Here is a 19,532-nt window from a genome sequence, read left to right on the forward strand (position 1 = left end):
GTATAGCATCTATACACCGACAGTGCATCAAATATTAATCCTTATACTATTTGTCTAGGTTTTTCCACATGATTTTCCTAGCAAGTTTTTACAAGGCAGAATCATATCGAATAATGTCTAATGGGGAGTGTTATAAAGAAATATTATTGTGGACATTATTATCCATCTTTGTAACAGTTGTATTTGTAACTGATATACTTATTTCAATTTAGTACATATTTACTCTTACCTTATATATATATATATATATATATATATATATATATATATATATATATATATATATATATATCTTGCCATAAGAATGGCTCATGAAGATGAATAAGAAAATCCCTCTCCATTCTCTATATTTTCCTTCGCCCGGCTGTTTGATTATACAACAATTTTCCCCTTGTGAACTTTCCCTCTTATTTCTCCCACTCTGATGTGGTATATATATATATATATATCTTGCCATAAGAATGGCTCATGAAGATGAATAAGAAAATCCCTCTCCATTCTCTATATTTTCCTTCGCCCGGCTGTTTGATTATACAACAATTTTCCCCTTGTGAACTTTCCCTCTTATTTCTCCCACTCTGATGTGGTTTCCTGGATGCTCATGAATTGACCCACCATTAATTAAAAATAAAATAAAGATAATTACATTAATCGTTTTAAATTATTACTGCTATACGAAAATGGTAAACTATTATTTTTATTATGAAAAAATAAAATAATTGTTCACTACTTTTTAAATTTTGATTATAAGAAACAAACAATGTATGTTTTTTTTTTAAAAAAAAAAAAAAACTAAAAATAGAGTGACACCTATAAATCTAAGAACAATTCAAAAATGAAATAAACTATTATTAGAATATCAAATATTTTATTTGTGAAATCAAATAATTTGTACTTTTATAATGTTCCGATAAGTATGTTTGGTTAATAATAATAATAATATTATTATTATTAATATTTTTGAAAGAGTCATGTTCCACCTACCTTCACGGTTGGAAATCTACAGATTTTCAACCACCTAGAAGTGGTCGGAAATGGCCTTAATTAGGTCGAAAACGCTTGATCCGATCTCTTTTCTGACCAATTTGGATATCCGAAAAAATTCCCCTCGTTATTTTCAACCACCAGCGAAATAGTCTGAAATAGCGACCACTTTTCTAAGGCCGTCGAAAAAAATGACTAGGAGAATAGTCGAGTATGTCCAGATTTTTCGACCACTTTGGTGGTCGGAAAACTGGACGTAGTCAATAAAAAAAATTCATTCTGTAGTGAAATGAATATATATATATATATATATATATATATTAAAACATATATATTTGCTGAAAAACATATACAAATTTCATACGCTTGATGATAATTCTTTCATGAATATACCGTTGAAAATGTAAAACAAGTTAAAATCTGAAATTCTGGAATTTAACTTCTAATTCAATCCCCCGAGCAACCTGCAATACCACATAAATAAGAAATTACAAAGAGGTCATATGACTATAGGGGCTTTGTTAATTTCAGCACCCGATTTTCAAAAGTGTCAATGTAGTACCTTGACTATGCAATTTTTATCAATTTTGGTCACTCCGGTTAAATTGTCTGTCAAATTTCACCGGAAAAACTTAATTCTTCATTTAGTTTATAATTTGAGGGGCAAAATCGTCTTTTGAATTCTGGTAAAAGGCCGGAGTGACCAAAATTGACAAAAATTACATACGCAAGGTACTAAATTGACACTTTTGAAATTCATGTGCTAAAATTAACAAAGTCTCTATAATCATATGACCAAAATTGAAATTTTCTCAAAAAAAAAAGAAAAAAATTACAAGAGTAATGACAAAGCAAATCTAACTAAATGTACAAATTATGTGGCTTGTCAAAAACAGATGCAGAATAATTTTCCAAACTCAATTTTAAATTTAAGACCATTACTTCAATTTATTGATGGAGGTCTTCCAAACTTTTGAAATCATAACTCAACTTACATTAGTGCAGAGGAAGAGCTTAATAAAATTTTGTGTAAGAAGCCTCAAATACTTCTCCCTTCTATTGTCTGCTGAAATTACTCAATGTATCATTCAATTTGATAAAAGATAAACGTCACTTTACAAAAAAGAATTGCAACTGAAAATACCAGGCTTAGAGGAATCTGCCAGCTTCGGAGCAGAAATGGAGTCTAATTTCTCATTCTGACTTGAAACATTAGGGTTTGAGTGTATGTCATCTTCTTCATCATTTGAAAAAAAAAAAAAAAAAAAAAAGGGGCGGGGTGGCTGGCCACCCGTCGTTTTATTTTATTTTTATTTCAATTTTTTTTTCTATTTATTATTAAAATTCATTAAAAAATATTAAAAATGTCAACTCAACTGCTACGTAAGCACGTAACCTGCTAAAATTGATGGTAACCTGCTATCCGGTGAAATTTATTTATTAGAGGGCTCCTTTTATATTAAAATTTATTATTGGAGTCCAGTTTTGTCAAGACTTTCGACCTTGATGGTTGGAAACTCGTCAAAGACAAATTAAAAAATAAAGGCCATAACATTTTCTACCACCATTTGAGAGTTGTCGGAAATACTGTCTGCATTCTGATCATTCAATATGGTGTTCAATAATTTAGAAAAAAAATTAATTTACCGTCCACTTTTCTAGATGGTTGAAAAATTGGACGGAAACACCATTTTTCCAGCAGTGCCTTTCAGAAAGTGTTGTTGTATACTACTTTAATTTAATGTGGATTAAAGTTCGTTTACTTATTATTATTATTTTTTTTTGAATGCTGACTCTATCTTAAATTGGTGAAATATAAATATTATTACTTATTAGATTAATTCTTTAATATTCTTAAGATTGTGAGGAAAAGTATTTTTTTCCACCGAGCTAAAACAGTATGTTGATCTATGATCCCTCTAGTAAACCAAAGGCATTGTTTCATAGCTATTTTGCTTCAATCTCTTTCCTACAAAATAAAAAATTGAAGATTTAGTTACGGTTAGAAATTTGAAAAGAACTTTCTATCTTCAGCTATGGATCCCTTACTCATCTTTATTCAATTGGCACAAGGTCACTACATCTATCTGAGCACAAGGTGCTTGACATTTACTTATTAAATTTTATTTACTTATTTCTTCATAATCAATCTCGTGTTATCTGTCAATATTAAAAATATTTGTCTTTGATCATTTAGTTAATATATGGAACATATTATGTGTTTTAATATTCATATATTATCATTATATTACTTCAAAATTTTCTGTAAGAAAGAGTGAATATGGGGATTTCATTGCATTTTGTAAGATCCATGATCAACAATATTAATTAATACATTTTGTAGTGAAAATAAAATCAAACAATTGTTATTCACAGACATTTATAATTAATTTAATTAAAAATATAATCATATTATAATTAATTAAATAAATAATTTTTTGATTTTTTAAACATGTATAATATTTTAATTTTCTTATTGTAAAATTAATTGAAAGATATCTTCAATTATGTTTTTATTAATTTAGATTTCATTGAAGTTCAACTTTTTAAATTATTAGTGCTATACGAAAACGATAAAATATTATTTTTTTAATATGAAATAATAAAATAATTATTCACTATTTTTTAAATTTTGATTATATATTCAATAAGAACATGAAACATGAGCTTTATTTTCAACTATAAAAAATGACATATAATCTTTACATGATATAGGGGTGACAAGAAAAATCATCACTATCTTAAAATATGATCTTGACTTTAAATATAGAAATTCTATGATGTTTCACCTTAAATATAATAGATTGCTTTATTATTCTTCTACATTTTTGCCCCATCCTTAAGAGCCTTGTCCTCATCCTTAAGAGCCTTGGCTTCGTCTTTAAGAGCCTTGTGCTCCTCCTTAAGAGCCTTGTCCTCGTCCTTAAGAGCCTTGTCCTCGTCCTTACCATCTTCCTTAAGAGCCTTGGCCTCGCTCTCAAGAGCCTTGGCCTTGACCTTAAGAGCCTTGGCCTCAGCCTTAAGAGCCGAGCCCTCGTCCTTGCCCTCGGCCTTAAGAGCCTTGCCATCTTCCTTGGCGACCTTGTCCTTAAGAGCCTTATCCTCGTCCGTAAGAACCTTATCCTCATCTTCAAGAATCTTTTCCTCGTCCTTAAATGTCTTGTCCTCCTTCTTAAATGCCTCCTTGTCCCTTGCGGCATCAGCCGCGACGGCGAGAACAAATATGCACACCAGAAACACTGCAACAAACTTCTGGGCAGCCGCCATTGTTGTTTATTGTTTATTGTTTATCGTTTATATTGTTTATTGTTTATTGTTTGGTGTGTTTATTGTGTGTATATGGGCAATGGTATTTATAGTTAAAGCTAAGGGTTAGTTGTGGTGTTGCGTTGTTTTAGGATATATATGATGCTTTAATTTAATTTAATTTGTGTATAGTACATTTCATCCGGATTTATCACAAATTAAATCAATTAATTAAATGTGGATCTGGCTTGGTCTTCAATTCCTTAAATTAATTCATTGGTCTTCCTTAATTCATTGCTTTACTGCTTCTTCCTCTTCCACTCAATTCAATAATCTCTCCCTCATCAGATAACCTTAGCTTCCTCTTCAGCGCAGCTCCACAGCTTCCTCAATTCAATATATTTATTTATTTATTTAAATTTTATTATATCTGAATTTAAATAATTATAATTATAACTAATTAAATTAAATTCAAATATAATAATAGAATCTTCAAAGTGGATACAATGTTCATTTTGGATAAACTCTTACAATTCATCCTAAATTTTAATTTTTTGAATTAATATTAAAGGAGTTTGTTGGAGGGTGGAAGTTACTTTTTTTTTTCGACTATAAATAGAGCTCTCATTTCTCAGGACGGATCCAGAAATCTTCAGCACCGGAGGTGAAATATTAAAAGCTAATGAGATATTTTAAAAAATACTACTTAGAGCTGAGGCCGAGTCATAAATATTGTTAATTAGGATGAAAATTAAAATATATCAAAATAAAACTTAAAAAATATGAAATATAATTAATTAGGTAAAATAATTTGAATCGAAAAGATATTATAAAACACTCATATCACTATTAATATTAAAAAAATACTTGGAATTGATCTCGAGGCAACTGGGTTGGTATCTGGTTGATTTTTTTAATCACTGGGACCGAAGTAATTGCTCTTGCTGAGTATTTTTTCCTCCTCATTGACTTGATGGTATTTGGTGGTAATTTATGGAATTTTATAAAGCTATAACTTGTGAATATTTTGTGGTGGAATGGTATACCTATTAGATATTATAAATTATATTTTGGCTCGAGCAAAACCTATTTTTGTATGAGAAATATATTTTTATGGTTATACCAATTGATATAGGAAAAAGAAAGGATATTTAATGTGATATTTTGTATGCAAGTAAAAATGATTATTGGTGAACAATGTGTTTCATACTAATAGTTGTTTCATGCGTGTTATATGTTGATAGTAGAGTAATAAATTATATGTTATCATATGTTGTATATATATCATACTAATGCGTAGTATGTTTGCAAACAAATAATACTCGGAGTATCGGGTAATCGATCCACAGGGAAGTGGTGTATTAAGCACTAGGTACTAAATTATTCTATGAAGCTAATCCTATGATTGAATTGGAATGGTTGCATAAAATAAATAAAATTAAGTAAAGATTCAGGGTAATGGAAATAATAGAGAGAAATTGAGATTCCTGAGATTCAAGTGTTTAATCCCCTAGTGCCTAACCTAAAGCAATATTAAATCTGGGTTCATACGAGTGTGAGGATGCAAAGCGGTTAGAGCTACTCCCGTAGTCTCTAACACTGGTGAATATCCACTCTCGTGCGGTAACCACCCAATAAAGCGAGAACAAACATCATAAATCCTTAACTACTACCATATCCCGAACGGGCAATAATCAATAATTAAATCTCCCTAATAAATTACCATTTCCCAAGGTGCAACAATTAAGTGCAATTGTGTATGCCCTAATTTATGCCTAACTCCCGTCCAGACATGAATATGGCAAACGAAACAAGTAACTATGACCAGTAATTACAAGCATCAAACAATAAAGTCACAATTGCAACACAAGTATTAAACCCATATAATAATATATTAAAAAATCTGAGAGCTCAGGTACATAGGTTTATAAACACTTTTACCCAAGAATTTCTAAGGAATTTAGCCAAGCATTGCTAAATTATACATAGCCAACAATAATAAAAGTTAGGGATAAGGGTCAAATAGACCCTTGAACTATTGATGAAAGTGCAATTAGCCCCTTCAACTACAAAAAGTTTCAATTAGGCACTTAAACTTTAAAAAGAAATGTAATTAGACATTTTTATAGGTTACCATCAAGTAATAAGTTAAAATTAGTTGACTTGGCATCCACATATATTCTAAAGGTTAACATGTAATATATTTAAATAATTAAATAAGTTTTATAAATTATTAGGTGCCATGGGGAGTGCTTTGAGATCGGACGGCGGCCTGAGCTCTGATGAGAGCTTGCATGCTGTGAAGAGTGGCAGCTCTTTTTCTAACAAGGTATCCCCTAACATGAGCCTATAACTTCACTAGTCCTCTCAGAGCTCTCAACGCTTTTCTGGCCTGAAATTTTACCCAAATTTAGATTAAACATCTTGGATCTGTAATCAAAATCTTAAGAACAACTTCTGCAAATATCTTAGAAACATTAATGAGCGGTGAACAAGAACGAAACTTACCAAATACCCTGAAAACAGATTGAATTTTCACGGCAGCCCACTTCTCCCGCTGCGTAACGAACAGAGCACCCCTACCCCGGCTGGTAAGCCTGACCACCGCCACAGCAGCATCAGCCGCGGCGGCGGTGGCGGCAGCCACCGCAATAGCGTGGCTGTTTTGTTGTTCCTTTTCTGAGTCATCATCGTTCGATGATCTGAACCAAGGTGAATCCGACACCCACAAACCTCCTGAATCTTTACTTGTCCTGCCAAGACTCCATCTTTTCTTCTCTTTCTTATCGGAAAAACTCAGAAAACTTCCCCACACTCTCATTGTCTTTCTTCATCCCCAGCAAACCCCTCAACCATCTCGCAGCTTTCCCCATCTTCACCGCAAAAACAAAAAAAAAAAATTATTTAAATATATTACATGTCAGCATTTAAAATATATGTGTATGACAAGTCAGCTAATTTTAACTCATTACTTAATGGTAACCTATAAAAATGTCTAATTGTATTTCTTTTTAAAGTTTAAGTGTCTAATTGAAGCTTTTTTGTAGTTGAGGGGGTTAATTGCATTTTCATCAATTGTTCAAGGGTCTATTTGACCATATCCCTAAGGGGTCGTTTGGTTCACGGAATGTCAGATTACCTTAGGGAATGTTAGATTGTTGGGAATGTTAAATTACTGGGAATGTTAGATTCCTGTGTTTGGTTAAAATTGGGGTGTGTAATATAATCATGTTTGGTTTAGGGTTATCTTTTATTCACACACTATAATATCATTAACATATTTTGATATATTTTAATAAATTTAAAAATTAAAATAAATAAATAAGATAACGGTATCATATATAATTACATGATTTTAAAATATTAACTAAAATATTGAACTTGAGAAACAAAATTATTTTATATGCTAACCTAACATAATAAAAATAAAAAGTATATAATTACAAAAATAATTATATGTGTGTGTGTGTAATAAACTAACATAACCAAGGTTATCTTACATAACCTTAGAAATTGAAGGGAATCACATTCCCTTCAAAATCTTATGTGGAGGGAATGTGACATTCCTGGGGAATGTTAGATTCCCTGAGATAATGTGAACCAAACATAGGAATGTGAGGTTTGGAATGTCACATTTCCTTGGTTATGCTATATAACCTGAACCAAACGCCCCCTAAAAGTTATACAAATTATCTAAGAGTACAAGAATGAACCAGACAATTCTTCCAAATTTCCCTAATCTTCTTCTTGCATCCCAAGATAACTTGTGGCTCTTCAAAGATCTCTGAATAGATATTAGGGTTGAGGAAGGTGGAATTTTATAGCTAGAAGCCCAGAACCAATTCTGATTGAAATAGGAATTCTGTGCAAAATTGGACTGAAATGGTATCTGGACCGAAATTAGAATTATTTTAAATTAATTTAAATGAGTCGTTATGCTGTGAACTCGTGCCCAGCGTGCATCATGGGCACGGTAACGGTGCCGTCAGTGACACCGTTATCTCATTTTAAAAAAATAATAATAAAATAAAAATTTCAAACCGCTTCGTTATAGGAGCATATATTTACAGCTCTGTGTTCATAATTTCATAACTGTACATTCATAATTTCGTAACTGTATATTCATAATTCAATAACTGTAAATTCATAATTTTCGAAGCTCTATGTTCATAATTGTAAGTTCATAATGTCAGAGTTCTGTGTTCATAATTTCATAACTGTACATTCATAATTTCATAACTGTACATTCATAATTCCATAACTGTACATTCATAATTCCATACCGAACATTCATAATTTTCGAAGCTCTATGTTCATAATTATAAGTTCATAATTTCACAACTGTACATTCATAATTCTATAACTGTACATTCATAATGTCATAACTGTACATTCATAATTTCATAACGAATACGCTGTTAACGCCGTTAACAGCCTTTCGAACAAATTATTTTTCTTAGTTAAAACAGCATCGTTTTCACTGAAAACGACGCCGTTTTAGAGACGTGCGCACCTTGACATAATTTGCCAATTTAAATTGCCGTCTTGAGATCCGCGCTGCTTGACTTAGAAATTATTGTAGGCCCATTTGATTCATCACCGCCCTTTTGCTTTTAATTTGCAAAACTCACAATTCGCACGGATTATGAAAACAAAAGGCATTCTACCTCATTTCGACGCGTCGAACATGTGATGCCAGAAATTCTGTGCGGACTGCATGTTCTCGACGCGTCGAGACCTGGACTCGACGCGTGTCGAGTTTTTTGGGCTCCAATTTTGTTTATTTTGGCTCTAAACTCGCTCTAAAATTTTACCTGCTTATAGAATTAGCCTACAATGGTTCAAAAATACTAACAAAAACCATAAAATATTTAAAACAAGTGTAACCATAACTAAATGATAAAACAAAGGATTATGCAATTAAATTACTAAAATCATGAACTCAAACCTTTTCAATTATAATTAAATCAATACTAAAAATGTGCACAATTAGGCTCACATCAACTCCCCCACACTTAAGCCTTGCTTGTCCTCAAGCAAAACCAAGGAATAAATCACAAATCAAAACATACAAATTACTCATACTCTCTCTTGCACAACCTTTCAAACCACCAACCAACTCACTGCAAAACAACAAGCTTCAAGACTCAAATTAGCTTGCCACATAAGACTCATTCTCAGGCCAATAACCAAGCACCAAGAATTTAAAGTGTGTGAGGATCAAATGTGCACAAATAATAAGTTGAGATTATACAAAACACGGCTCACGAATGAGATCCCATAGGCTTGCCCTTCATACTCCCCTAGATCAAATCTAAGAATGCATGCTAAGATCAACTAGGACTTTATTAAGCTTGTATTGGTGTTATGGGTGATGGCTAACAAAGAAGTGGTATGGAAAAATTAATCAAAAAGAGAGAATGTCACAATTTATCTAAACTTTTCAAAATTTGAAGAGATGAGGCAATCACAATTTCAAGGAGCAAAATTTCTTTCAAGAACTCAGCAACTCTTTGAAAAGTTGGGGTCCAAACTCAAAATTTCCAATCTTTCATTTTTTTTTTCATTCTTTTCTTTTCTTTTCTTTGGACTTCTTTTGGATTCAGTAAGATAATTTTAATTCAAGCATTCATGACCCCCACACTTGAACATTTGTAATATCAACTGCTTTTTGGCACAACTCCATAAAACTCTTCTTACAAAAATAATAAAGATAAAAGTTTCATTCTCTCAAAGGGTGGAAGGGAAATTTTTGGCCAAGGGCTAGGGTTATAATAACGGGGGTAAATCAAAGAAAAATAATCACAATGAGGGGATAAGTGTTTAGCACTTATTTAAACAAACGAAGGGCACAATGGGGACACAAAGGATAAAACATATGTAGGGACAAGTTTAAAGGCTATGGCTAAAACTAAGACATCACTTAAGGAGTAATGAGGCAAGTTCTAGCAAAACACCCATGACCGGAATCTCACATAAGCGTTCACTAGCAATGCATAACACACAAGATAAAAAATTGATCCAATTTATTAAGTGGTTAACAAAGCTATTGGCAAGGGAATATACCAATTATGTGTTACACCTCAAATCATCAATCACAAATTGAGATGCAGCAAGCACCACCATAACACCACAAACCAACAAGATAGAGTAATTGCAATTGCATGCTAAGACAGGTAACTTATTCACCATAAATAGCATATGAGTCATCCAAGCAAAATCAAAAAATTAAAATTATCCCCAAATTAATGACTCCTCCCCCACACTTAAAAGTTTGCATCGTCCCTTGATGCAAAAGAAAAGAAAGGAGAACAAGAGAAAAGAGAGAAAAAAATAATAACACAAACTAAAAAGCAATAAAACTTAAAATAATACGGAACTAGAAAGCAATAAAACTAAGCTAGAAAGCAATAAAAGATAATATGGGGTGCCTCCCATGAAGCGCTAAGTTTAACGTCGATAGCTCGACATTACCTCTCAAGTACTAGCCATCAAGGGATTGGAGAAGGAAAATGTCTATTTTCCTATCCACTTTGAATTCAAGATACTTCTCCAAGTGATGGCCATTGATAAATTCTCTTGAGTTCGAACCCATCATATCATCATGTAGGGCACCACATTCTCCTGAATCAAGAATTATGCCTCCATTCTCTTTTTCTTCTTTTTCAACACTCTCTTGTTCAACAAGTAATGAGATCTCGGATCATTCACATGAACCAGCAAGTATTGAGAATCATTGGATATATAGATAGGTAAATGTGTGCCATCATTCTTAAGAACTCCAATGCCTCCCAAATTCAAAACTTCTCTAAAGTTCTCTCCAAGGGAAGTGTTCTCCAATGGTGAGACATCCTCATTCAAATCATGTACTCCATTAAAAACTTCCTCATCTAATGGGAAACTCTCCATGTGTTCCTTGCCACCATTCACCTGATCATCTTCTTCACCTAACGTTTCCATCTCAGTGCATTTATCGACTATTTCTTCATCTTCCTCTCTAAGGTCCTCATCCTCCTTTTCATTCCCATCAACTTCATGACCTTCATTCGGCAAAAACAACTCTTCTAGATCCTCTCCATTAGATGAATCTTGAAGTGGCTCTTGAATTGTCAAATCTTGACATCGAGCTATCATGCGATCAATTTGAGCTATCTTGTGATCAATTTGAGCTTGTCGCTCCATAAATTTCGAGCACAATTGCTTTAACTTCATCTCAATTGTTGGGTCAAGTGGTTGGCATTCTTGTTGAAACTCTTGGTATTGAGGCTCTTGAGCTCGCCCTTGATACTTGTAATTGGGATCCAAGATAAAGCAATTTTTCGCCTCATGAGGTCCACCACATACCATGCACCATAAGGGTTGTGGAGTATGTGGTGTGCATCTTTGATAAGTGGTTTGACTCATGTTGGCACAAACTCCTTGAGCATGTTGTTGAGGAATATGGTTGGTGGGGTTGAGCATGTAACAATTTTCCACAAAGTGATTCCTACCACAAAATGAGCACCAATGAGGTTGTGATGTGAATGTTTGATATGAACTTTCTTGAAAATCTCATTGTCTTGAGTTGGCAAAATTTGAGAAAGGGAAATGTTGTCCCATTCCTTTATATTCTTGATTCGTATTCCAACTCATCTCATAACCCTGAGAAGGAGGGTAGAACGGTGGCATGGTTTCTTGAAATTCATATCCATCCATAAACTAAAAAGAAAATTGTTAATAAAAATTAAAATTAAAATTAAAATAAAATAGATTAGACTCTTGGAATAAAACTTTCACTAATGTTAATACTAAATGCCACTTCCCTGGCAACGACGCCAATTTGATGCGTAGTATATTTGCAAACAAATAATACCCGGAGTATCGGGTTATCGATACACAGGGAAGTGGGTGTATTAAGCACTAGCTACTAAATTATTCTATGAAGCTAATCCTACGATTGACTTGGAATGGTTGCATAAAATAAATAAAATTAAGGGTCTATTTGGAAACCCGAAAAATGACTTTCGGAAATTATTTTTCGGGTTTCTGGTGTTTGGCTAGGCTGGAAAATGAAAGGTCAATGGAAAATGAGCCCAGTTTTCCGGAAAATGACTTCCCCTTTTTTTAGGGGGAAGTCGATCATTTTCCATCGTTTACTTCTCACGCTGAAAATCTGCCGCCTCCTCCAACATTCAGCAACAACTCCTCCTTCAACAAACCCTCAAGCACACAAGCTTCAACCTAGTAGCCCTTGTTGTCGTTCGTCTTTGCCGTTCACCATCGTCGCCGTTCGTCATCTCCGTTCGCCGGCCTCCAAAGTCGCCGTCTTCGCCAAGCCCAGCGCCACCACCTTGCGTCCTTGCTTCCAGCCACCGTCGCACCCCAGTGAGACCATTGCTGGCCTTTAAAGTCGCAGTCGCACCACAGCACGACGCAGATCTCGATGAATCGTTTCAACCGATTCAGTAAGCTCTGGTGGAGGATCGCCCACCTCCATGGACGTCTCAACTAGGTGGAGACTCCCACCTATTCAGAACGTCGGCGATCTGGCTGTCGGTGCCGGAAAATGAGCGAAAGCAGTTGATGAAGAAATCTGCTTCTTTTCGCCGGAGAGGAATGGTGCGGATCTGTGGGTCTAAAAATTTTATGATAATGATAATGATAATGATAATGATAATGATAATAATAATAATAAAAATAATAATAATAATAATAATAATAATAATAATAATTATTGCGGGTCTAAAAATTTTATAATAATAATAATAATAATAATAATAATAATAATAATAATAATAATAATAATAATAATAATAATAATAATAATAATAATAATAATAATAATAATAATAATAATAATAATAATAATTCTGCTCATTTTCCGAAAAATGAACCAAATACACTAAGACAGTTTTCAAGGATGCAACCAAACACTAGAAAATGACATGTTTTCTGAAAATGACTCATTTCCCACAAAACATTTTCCAAAAGTCATTTTCCTGCTTTCCAAACGGACCCTAAGTAAAGATTCAGGGTAGTGAAAACAACAGAGAGAAACTGAGATTCCTGGGATTCAAGTGTTTAATACCCTAGTGCCTAACCTAATACAATATTAAATCTGGGTTCATAAGAGTGTGGGGATGCAAAGCGGTTAGAGAGCTACTCCCGTAGCCTCTAACATTGGTGAATATCCACTCCCGTGCGATAACCACCCAATAAAGCGAGAACAAGCATCATAAATCCTTAACTACTACCATTTCCCGAACTGGCAATAATCAAGAATTAAATCTCCCTAATAAATTACCATTTCCCGAGGTGCAACAATTAGATGCAATTGTGTATGTCCTAATTTATGCCTAACTCCCGTTCAGACATGAATATGTCAAACGAAACAAGTAACTATGGCCAGTAATTACAAGCATCAAACAATAAAGTCACAATTTCAACACAAGTATTAAACCCAAATAATAATATGTTAAAGAATCTGAGAGCTCATGTACATAGGTTCATAAACACTTTTACCCAAAAATCTCTAAGAAATTTAGCCAAGCATGGATAAATTATACATGGCCAATAATAATAAAAGTTATACAAATTATCTAAAGAGTACAAGAATAACTAGACGATTCTCCCAAATCTCCCTAGTTTTTTTCTTGCATCACAAGATAACTTGTGGCTCTTGATTTCTCCTTGTCTTGTCTCCAAAGATCTCTGAATAGATATTAGGGTTAAAGAAGGTGGAATTTTATAGCTAGAAGCCCAGAACCATATTGAAATAGGAATTCTATGCAAAATTGGACTGAAATTGTATCTGAACCGAAATTGGAATTATTTTAAATTAATTTAAATTGCCGCCTTGAGATCCGCGTTGCTTGACTTAGAAATTATTGTAGGCCCATTTGATTCATCACGGCAAATTATGCTGTGCATCCATATGCACCATGCATGGTGCATACGGATGCAAAAACGACGTCGTTTTGCATCAAAACGCGCGTTCTACTTAAAAAAAAATCAGTTTCAATTCCCAGCAACAACATTTATGTTATTCATTTTTTAGCTCATTCATTCTGGATTTTTAGTTTTGAAATTCTAGATGTATAGTTATGCAATTCTGGATGTGTAGTTAATTATGAAGTTATGGATGTGTAGTTATGCAATTCTGGATTTATAGTTATGAAGTTATGGATGTGTAGTTATGCAATTCTGGATGTATATATTTATGAAGTTATGGATGTGTAGTTATGCAATTCTGGATTTATAGTTATGAAATTATGGATGTGTAGTTATGAAAATTATGGATTATGGATGTGATGAAATTATGGATGTGTAGTTATGCAATTCTGATTTTTTTTTTTAAAGTTAGACGTCAAAACGACGTTGTTTTTGCAGCCGGATGCACTATGCATGGTGCATACGGATGCACAGCATAACGGTCCATTCATCACCACCCTTTTGCTTTTAATTGGCAAAACTCACAATTCGCGCAGATTATGAAAACAAAAGGCATTCTGCCTTATTTCGACGTGTCGAACCGCTTGGTTCGACGCGTCGAACATGTGACGCTGGAAATTCTGTGCGGACTGCATGTTCTCGACGCGTCGAGTCTTCTGGACTCCAATCTTGTTTATTTTGCCTCCAAACTCGCCCTAAAATTTTCCTTGCTCATAGAATTGGTCTACAATGGTTCAAAAACATTAACAAACACCGTAAAACATTTAAAACAAGTGTGAATCATAACTAAATGATAAAACAAAGGATTATGCAATTAAATTACTGAAATCATGAACTCAAACCTATCAATTATAATTAAATCAATACTAAAAATGTGCACAATTAGGCTCACATCACATACTAATGTAGTGTTGAGTAATGTCCTTACATGATGGTGTGTTTGCATACTTAGCATGACTGGTTTCAAAACTATCACTATTAATATTAAAACATGAGAAAAAATATATAATGTTACTAATAAAAAGTTCACAAAAATATGAAATATAATTAATTAGATAAAATAGTTCGAATAAAAAACAAGAAACTCATGCAACATTGAGAGATACAAGGCCTAGCTTGTTGCCAAGGGATTTACTCAAAAAAGAAGGAATCGATTACAAGGAAACCTTTTCTCCTGTATCAAAGAAAGATTCACTTCGGATCATTCTGGCATTAGTTGCACATTTTAATCTTGAGTTGCAACAAATGGATGTGAAAACCACTTTCCTTAATAGTGATCTAGAAGAAGAGGTTTATATGAAACAACCTGAAGGTTTCTCTTCTAGGGGTAGTGAGCATTTAGTATGTAAGCTTAAGAAATTCATATACAGTTTAAAACAAGCCTCCCGTCAATGGTATATCAAGTTCGATGGGGTAATTTCTTCATTTGGTTTTGTTGAAAATTCCTCAGATAATTGTATATACCAAAAGGTGAGTGGGAGTAAAATTTGTTTCCTTGTTTTATATGTAGATGACATCTTACTTGCCACCAATGGTAAGGGGATGCTTCGTGATGTGAAACAATTTCTTTCTAAGAACTTTGATATGAATGATATGGGTGATACCTCTTATGTTATTGGCATTAAAATTCATAGAGATAGGTCCCGGGGTATACTGGGTTTATCTCAAGAAACCTATATAAACAAAGTTTTAGCTAGAGAGATTTCATATGCAAAATTGTTCACCAAACGTTGCTCCCATAGCTAAGGGGGATGAATTCAGTTTGGACCAATATCCGGAAAATGACTTGGAGAAAGAATCCATGGAGAACATCCCTTATTGGATGTCTTGGATATATTCAAGTCTGTACAAGGCCGGACATTGCTTTTGCGGTTGGAATGCTAAGGCATTACCAACACAATCCGGGATTAGACCTTTGGAGAGCTGTAAAGAAGGTTCTAAGGTATCTCAAAGGAACCAAAGGTTACAAGCTTGGGTTTAGGCAGACGGACAATTTAGATGTTGTCGGTTATTCAGACGCGAACTTCGCTGGCTGTGTTGATTCTCGAAAATCAACTTTAGGGTGCGTCTTTATTATGGCCGGTGGGGCTATCTCATGGAGAAGTGTTAAACAGTCCTTAATAGCTACTTCTACCATGAAAGCCGAGTTCGTTTCCTGTTTAGAGGCTACTTCACAGGGTGTTTGGCTAAAGAATTTTATCTCTAGGCTTAGAATTATGGATTCTATATCTAAGCCATTGAAAGTCTACTGTGACAACTCAGCTGCAGTCTTCATAGCTAAGAACGACAAAAGTGAGAGTCGAATTAAGCACATCGACATCAAGTTCTTAGAAATTAGGGAGCGTGTCAAAAATAAAGTTGTATTCATTGAACACATTCATACTGGGTTGATGTTAGCAGATCCCTTGACTAAAGGCATGCCTTCAGTTAAATTCAAGGATCTGGTTCAGAAAATGGGACTTTTATCCACTTTGTAATTTGTATATACATTCAGTTTCAATAAAATTCTTTGGCATTCAGACATTTTCTCAATTAAGTGTGTACACCTTCATTTGCTTTATATTGATGAGAAAATGTACTTCAGGGACTTGGAATAAACATAGGGTTTGTTTCATTAGGTTTTGTTTCCTAATTAAGTGCTCAATGACAGTTTGCATTTGATCATAACGGATACTACTCGCGCTAATGAGAACATATCATTATGGTTGGTGTTTTTCTGTTATTGGGTGGTAGTGCTTGCACCAAGTGGGAGAATGTAACGTTTTATCCGTTACTATTATTATAACATTAGGATAAGTTATGATAATATTCCATGTTTGATATGTGGTGCAACACTAATAACCTAATAGCTAGAATACCATTATAATTAGGAGTCTGGTTAGGGTTTAGGAGATCTAAAGACATACAACCACAATGATGGCCAGTGGTTATATAAGGTCACTAGTCCTCTCAGTGTTCACACTACATACCTCATACAACATCTAGAGAGAGTTGAATAGAAGTGAGAGACAAAACTCTGAAGCAGTCTGGATCGCTCAATACAAGAACTAATAGTTGGAGGTTAGTACGATCCTGCTATCACATATTATATGATGCATGTGATATATTTTAGTCTAACATACACTAATTTGGATTCATCATATCCTACGCTATACCATAATTTGGAACACAACATATTGACAAGTTTTGACTCTTTTAATTCATTTTATTTGGTTTAATTTGACTAATCTGAATTCATCTTAGGCCACACCTTAGCGAATTTTGACTCGTATTGTAAAATTAATTGAAAGATATCTTCAATTATGTTTTTATTAGTTTAGATTTCATTGAAGTTTTAAAACATTACTTTTTAAATGGAAAATGACATTCTCCCCTTTGTGAATTTTCCCTCTTATTTCTCCCACTCTGATGTGGTTTCCAGTCATTGAAATGCTCATGAATTGACCCACCATTAGTTAAAAATAAAGATAATTACATTAATCTTTTTAAATTATTACTGCTATACGAAAATGATAAAATATTATTTTTAGTATGAAAAAAATATAATAATTGTTCACTACTTTTTAAATTTTGATTATACCGAACAAACAGTGTATATTCTTAAAAAAAGAACTAAAAGTAGAGTGACACTATAAATTTAAGACCAATTTAAAAATCAAATAAACTATTATTAGAATATCAAATATTTTATTTGTAAAATCAAATAATTTGTACTTTTATAATGTTCCAATAATTATGTTTAATTAATAATAATATTATTATTAATAATATTTTTTGAAAGAGTCATGTTCCACCGACCCTTTCACAGAAAGTGTTGTTATACTACTTTAATTTAGTGAGGATTAAATTTCGTTTATTTATTAAATTTCATTTACTTATTTCCTCATTACCAATCTCGTGTTATCTGTCAATATTAAAAATATTTGTCTTTGATCATTTAGTTGAGGTGCATAGAATATATGTGTTTTAATATTCATATATTATCATTATATTACTTCAAAATTTGCTGTAAGAAAGAGAGTGAATGGGGGGATTTCATTGCATTTTCTAAGATCCATGATCAACAATATTAATACATTTTGGAGTGAAAATAAAATCAAACCAGTGTAAATATAATCATATTATAATTAATTAAATAAATAATATTTTTATTTTTTAAACATGTATAATATTTTAATTTCCTTATTGTAAAATTAATTGAAAGATATCTTCAATTATGTTTTTATTAGTTTAGATTTCATTGAAGAGTTATTAGTGCTATACGAAAACAATAAAATATTTTTTTTTTAATATGAAAAAAAAAATAATAATAATTATTCACTATTTTTTAAATTTTGATTATATATTCAATAAGAACATGAAATATGAGCTTTATTTTCAACTGACATATAATCTTTACATGATATAGGGGTGACAAGAAAAATCGTCACTATCTTAAAATATGATCTTGACTTTAAATATAGAAATTCTATGATGTTTCACCTTAAATATAATAGATTGCTTTATTATTTTTCTACATTTTTGCCCCATCCTTAAGAGCCTTGTTCTCGTCCTTAAGAGCCTTGGTTTCGTCTTTAAGAGCCTTGTGCTCCTCCTTAAGAGCCTTGGCCTCATCCTTAAGAGCCTTGGCCTCGTCCTTGCCATCTTCCTTAAGAGCCTTGGCCTCATCCTCAAGAGCCTTGGCCTTGACCTTAAGAGCCTTGGCCTCGGCCTTAAGAGCCGAGCCCTCGTCCTTGCCCTCGGCCTTAAGAGCCTTGCCATCTTCCTTGGCGACCTTGTCCTTAAGAGCCTTATCCTCGTCCGTAAGAACCTTATCCTCATCTTCAAGAATCTTTTCCTCGTCCTTAAATGCCTTGTCCTCCTTCTTAAATTCCTCCTTGTCCCTTGCAGCGTCAGCCGTGACGACAAGGACAAATATGCACACCAGAAAAACTGCAACAAACTTCTGGGTAGCCGCCATTGTTGTTTATTGTTTATTGTTTATTGTTTATTGTTTATCGTTTATATTGTTTATTGTTTGGTGTGTTTATTGTGTGTATATGGGCAATGGTATTTATAGTTAAAGCTAAGGGTTAGTTGTGGTGTTGCGTTGTTTTAGGATATATATGAAGCTTTAATTTAATTTAATTAATTTAATTTGCGTATAGTACTTTTCATCCGGATTTATCACAAATTAAATCAATTAATTAAATGTGGATCTGGCTTGGTCTTCAATTCCTTAAATTAATTCATTGGTCTTCCTTAATTCATTGCTTTACTGCTTCTTCCTCTTCCACTCAATTCAATAATCTCTCCCTCATCAGATAACCTTAGCTTCCTCTTCAGCGCAGCTCCACAGCTTCCTCAATTCAATATATCTATTTATTTATTTA

At 33.2% G+C, this 19,532-nt stretch overlaps 2 protein-coding genes across 2 annotated transcripts; both read right to left on the reverse strand.

Moving 5' to 3' along the window:
* Positions 1-3,634: 3,634 nt before the first annotated feature.
* LOC109191218 (coiled-coil domain-containing protein 70-like) lies at positions 3,635-19,173 on the reverse strand. The gene is made up of 2 exons (XM_019341802.1): positions 18,797-19,173; positions 3,635-3,948 (listed from the first exon to the last, which is right to left on the reverse strand). The coding sequence occupies exons 1-2, from the start codon at positions 19,118-19,120 to the stop codon at positions 3,805-3,807; spliced, it is 468 nt and encodes a 155-aa protein (XP_019197347.1). The 5' UTR covers positions 19,121-19,173; the 3' UTR covers positions 3,635-3,804.
* LOC109191220 lies at positions 6,503-7,111 on the reverse strand. Its single transcript, XM_019341804.1, has 2 exons — positions 6,739-7,111; positions 6,503-6,622 (listed from the first exon to the last, which is right to left on the reverse strand). Exons 1-2 carry the CDS (start codon positions 7,049-7,051, stop codon positions 6,567-6,569), a joined length of 369 nt encoding a protein of 122 aa, XP_019197349.1. The 5' UTR covers positions 7,052-7,111; the 3' UTR covers positions 6,503-6,566.
* Positions 19,174-19,532: the final 359 nt, after the last annotated feature.

The sequence above is a fragment of the Ipomoea nil genome, unplaced genomic scaffold (assembly GCF_001879475.1).
Source record: "Ipomoea nil cultivar Tokyo-kokei standard unplaced genomic scaffold, Asagao_1.1 scaffold1619, whole genome shotgun sequence".
In the NCBI taxonomy this organism is placed as follows: domain Eukaryota; kingdom Viridiplantae; phylum Streptophyta; class Magnoliopsida; order Solanales; family Convolvulaceae; genus Ipomoea; species Ipomoea nil.